This window comes from Rutidosis leptorrhynchoides, unplaced genomic scaffold, assembly GCF_046630445.1.
Source record: "Rutidosis leptorrhynchoides isolate AG116_Rl617_1_P2 unplaced genomic scaffold, CSIRO_AGI_Rlap_v1 contig505, whole genome shotgun sequence".
In the NCBI taxonomy this organism is placed as follows: domain Eukaryota; kingdom Viridiplantae; phylum Streptophyta; class Magnoliopsida; order Asterales; family Asteraceae; genus Rutidosis; species Rutidosis leptorrhynchoides.
Window position 1 is genome coordinate 53,814 of NW_027266733.1, and position 5,153 is coordinate 58,966.

The 5,153-nt window shown below is 33.1% G+C and overlaps 1 protein-coding gene across 1 annotated transcript; it reads left to right on the forward strand.

Annotated features, from left to right (window-relative positions):
* Window positions 1-460: 460 nt before the first annotated feature.
* Window positions 461-3,362, forward strand: LOC139884127 (transcription factor bHLH111-like). Its single transcript, XM_071868200.1, has 7 exons — window positions 461-684; window positions 1,154-1,904; window positions 2,093-2,218; window positions 2,328-2,393; window positions 2,481-2,546; window positions 3,036-3,074; window positions 3,192-3,362. Exons 1-7 carry the CDS (start codon window positions 461-463, stop codon window positions 3,360-3,362), a joined length of 1,443 nt encoding a protein of 480 aa, XP_071724301.1.
* The last annotated feature ends 1,791 nt before the right edge of the window (window positions 3,363-5,153 follow it).

Below are 5,153 nucleotides of genomic sequence, written 5' to 3' on the forward strand. Positions count from 1 at the left end.
GATATATGTATGTCTTATTGTAGAGAGAGGGAGAATTATACAAACAGTACTTCTCCAACAACAACAGCACTACTCCTAGCCAGAACTGAATAATAATGACGACTAATTAATGATGCTTGGGATATATATATATCTGTGATTATGCACCTAAAAAATGACGACTAATAACCCAGCAACGTCGATTGCTTAACTCTAAGCGAAACACTTTCCTTACAATAGACAATATTTAATTTCCCATCTAAGCTTAGTGCCTAGTGGAAAAGTTTTTCCACTCAGGTTTGCATAATTTATTGTCTCATAAACAAATATAAACGTCACATCCTACTCATCCTACAATTTCCTCCATAAATTCCCCATCATCCTCACCTTAACCAAGAAAGGAAAGAAAATTACTCATAGTAATAAGAGAAAGAAAGAAATTGTTTAATTTCTTCATTAGGGTTTTCGATTTACAATGAAAATGGCTGAGGAATGTACTGATCAGAGCTCTGTGGCTACTTCTACACCGATAAACTGGTGGGATCTTCATCATGCAAGTTCGAATAATTTCTCTTCTTGGCACCACCACCACAAGCAAAACCCTAATTCGAATAACTCGTCTTGCGAGGAGGATGTTTCGATCTCTACGGCGTCGTTTACTAATGCCTCTAATCATTCCGGACTCACAATGGGAGGAGTCATCAGGTCGTCAGCTTATTCATGAAACGGCTGCTGCATCCAATGAGTTGATCGGGGAGCATGCCTCGGATAGTCATCTCTGGCGACAAGTTTTGTTGTAAGTAATATAATTATTTTTGAGTATGTTGCTCATATCTAAGCATATATCTTCAGTATGATTTAGGTAAGTAGGTGGTGGACTTGGAATATTTAATTTCACAAAAAGAAAAAGCACAAACGCGTGCCAGTGTTAAAAGATTTATTCATCAATCAAATTCAATATTTAAATCCCTTGGCTTAAATATAGATTTCGATCAATTCATGAGAATTTTTTACCTAAGTTTACGTTTCTACCATAGGAACAAATTAAAGATATAAGAATCACCGAATGGCAAAGAGTAGTTTTTCCATAGTTTTTTTTTTTTATTTAGGAATACAGATAACAAGTGTTTAATTTGATTTATTTTTATTTTCTAATCAATTAACGCGTTCGCAGGAGTACCGTCGGAAATAGTGTAGAGCTCAATAACAGTCATGATAGTGGACATAATAATTTACTAGATGCTTTGTCATCTAAGAGTGGCATCTTTGATCAACCTGCTTGTGACTACTTGAAGAAAATGGACAATAGCAATTGGGAATTTACATCATCATTCAACAACTTTGAGAAACATAATCTCAACGGATTCAACACAGATCATGATCATCATCATCAACAAAACTTATTAATCCCTAACGGAATCGATAGATTAAGTAAGTTAGTAAATAATTGGTCGATCGCGCCACCCGATCAAGAAATCAATCAATTATTTGATCCTAAACCATTCAATATATCCTTGGATTGCTCCGTAGGTCGCCATGATCAGTACTTGTCACAGCCTGGTGCTTCTACTCTTTGTCAAATGCAACAGAAACAAATTTTAGATCCGCTAATGGGTCGAAATTCAGCTGGATTGTTTCATGATCTGAAAATGGAATCTGATCATCATCAGGAAATTGAAAGGTCTAGGAACTTGATTCAAAGGTCATTTGATGCTTTGGATGAGTATCAAGTTGGACTTAATAGTCCTATGGTTGGAGACAACACCAAGCTTTTGCATGGCATGCCATATTCTCCATGCACAAGGAAATTTAACGATGTTTTGAATTTTACTAGTCGATTTACTAAGCCGTTACTTGATATCAATGTCTCAAAGCCTTGCCTCAAGCCTTTGAGTTTATCGGATTGCAAGAAGCAAGCTTCATCTGTAAGCAGAATTAAGCTCAAATTTTAGTTAAGAGAGTTGATTATTTAAATATCGATCGGTAATAATTTATTTTTTTAGATTCATTAAATAGATATGTATCTAATGAAGATTAGATGTCCATATGAATGAATGTAAAAAAACAAAACATCTAGAAAATTATTGATCAATTATTATTTTGATTTTTGCAGACGAGAATCAATGGGAGAGGACAAGGAAGTTCGAATGAAGGAAAGAAGAAACGATCTGAAGAAGCATCAGAGACAACCGCCACAAAGAAAGCTAAGCAGGAGAACTCTACTGCATCATCTGTGAAGGTAGTTAAGAAAAACTTAAGATTGAAAAGCTAATTAATACGCCTTTCCTTAGATTATTAATTAAATAAAAAATTAGAATCACATTAAGTATATTTAATGAAATATGCAGGCACCAAAAGTCAAGCTTACAGATAGGATCACAACTCTCCAGCAAATTGTGTCGCCATTTGGAAAGGTATAAAACACACAAAATACTTTTCGTTGAATATATTCAAGACTCATTCTATAACATCGAATTTTTTTTTCCTTTAAAATTTTGCAGACTGATACAGCCTCTGTTCTTTATGAAGCAATTCGGTACATAAAGTTTCTACAAGAACAAGTCCAGGTAATTATATGAATTTACACTTAGAGAGAAGGATTAAGAACAAGAATATATGGAATAGATAAAATGATTACATTAATAAATTATTTGACTTTTTTTTTGTACTCAAGTATCTTAAGAAAATAAAATATATTATGTTCAATGATAGAATGATACAGAAATCGAAAGAAAATGATAATGACTACAGTAGTGATGGAAATTTGACTTATCAATATATATATGACTTCACTTTTTTTGCAAATGGGAAATGGAAGAAGACAAATGTGGTGGTTGAAAAAGCTCTATATATTCCACCAAAAAATAAGTGTACATTATAAGAAAAATCGATAAAATATTAAGTACTCGACATATAAGCGACAAATGTTATGATTCCTGAGAATCTAATTGTAGGTTGTGATTAATCATTTTCAAATTATTGTTAATCTAATTTCATGTTAGAAAAAAAAACCTTATTTATTACTACTAATTCCTTTCATTTTGATTTACGAACAGTTGTTGAGTAACCCTTATTTGAAGACCAACTCTCACAAGGTACGAAGAAAGCTCATTCATCAATCTTGTCAATAATTTTTATCTTATAAATAAGTCACTATGAATCAAATTAGTTTCCTCAAAAATAAAATTTAAGAAATTAAAATTGATGATCAGGATCCATGGGGAAGCTTGGAGAGAAAGGATAATAGGGGAGATCACATAAGACTTGATCTAAGAAGCAGAGGGCTTTGTTTAGTTCCAATTTCATCTACTCCTCAAGATTATCGAGAGAATAATGGATCGGATTATTGGTCACCTACTTTCAGCGGCTGTTTGTACAGATGAAAAGTACTTTGCTCCTATATATGTAGCTGAATTGAATGTCTTTCATTAGAATATATACTCATATTAGAAACTCGATACGTCTTACAATAATGTATCATTACCAAAAAAGAAAAAAAAAAACATATCTTGTATAAAATGACGAGACATATTATAACGATTAAGGACTAATTAGTTTGCTTTTAACTTTAAGAGTGTTATCAATTGAGATTATTATTGTCAATACATTTTGATAAGATGGTACACTACTAATAACAAAGCAGCAAAAGCCAAAAGGCAACGAAAAACTTCAAAAAAAAAAAAAAAAGGCAAGGAAAGGAAAAAAAAATTTGAGGTTGAAAAAAATATTATTGACACCGTTTGTTTTGGATTGATATAATCATCGATACTTATAATCTTCATAATCGTGTAATTATCAAAAAAGAGAAAAACAAAGCAGCAGAACAATGCTGCCTGTGCGATCTTCATATACATAACGAGATCAAATCCTCATTAACGCATAAAAAATAAGACGTGGACGTCAATAAAGATGGAACAGAATCTGGAGGACCAAAACGTAAGAATGCTGCTACTTGTTCACGGCTAGGTCGTCAGGCGTCAGCCATTTAATTGTCAAGTGCGAGGACTGAATATTAAAAACGCTGGAAGTTTCCTCTGTTTATAGTTTTCATTTACTTCCCACAGTTTATAACTTGTTCTATTTTAGTCCTTGAACTTTTATTATTTGTTTTATCAGAGGCCTATCCTCTATCTATGTATCGCTATGTTTTTTTTGATGGATTATATGTAGCTATGTTACGTAATAAAATAATCAGACTTTGATGATTAATATGAAATGTTTCCTTTGTGAGCAAAAATCTCTTCTTTAATTGATTAATTCTTGTTGTAGTTGTGAGTTAGCATAAACTCTCAAGATTCTCATTTTATCATATACTTTATTAACTTCATTTATACACATAATAATCATTACATATAATTAAGCTATTTTCCCTCATAACCAAATAAACCCGCCACTCACCATCTTCCACTTTATCATCGTCCACTTCGTCATCACCCTCTATGCCGCGGCTCACCACCCCATTTTCCCTTGGTTGCTTTTGCAATATTTGCAGGAAATGTGTAGTATTTTGGGATACTTGTTCAAGGAGATGAGCTATTGAAAACGTGGGTGATGAAGATTGAAAGCCAACTGTGACCATGAAACTTATTAACAGTGGAGAAATTGAACAGTTCGGGAGTTACCTCACTTCACATTTGAAATATTAGGGACCATTATGGTCACCAAATTTTTGTAGGGTTTATGGACTTCAAATTCGTTCTAGTTCGTTACAATGTAGCCCAGCCCACCAACAACTATACTAACATTTTGGCACAACTTTCCAGAAAGAGGAAAAAACATTTGGCGCCCAAAAAAATCATTTTCGATTAATCTTTTTCCGTTAGACACTGAGATAAAAGATTGAAAGATACGCAACTGAATTTCGAATTTGAATCGAGCTTAATTTTTCTTTTTCAACCGGGTTATTTTCAGTCCATGAATTTGTCTTGCATTTGCATTTTTTTTGTTGTTTCTTTGTACATTGTATTTTGTAGAGAATTCGAAAGGTGAAATCAGCAGCAAATAAATTCTTGACATGGCGGCATTGTGAGCCGTCTCTCCCTCAAGCGGGATCATCTAGTTTCTCTTACTCTTAGTTTATCCATCGATCGAGAGTATCTAACTAATGTAGATTTTAAAAATTAGTTGATTATATGGTTTGATTTCTCTATTCATTCATTTACAGACACTGATTC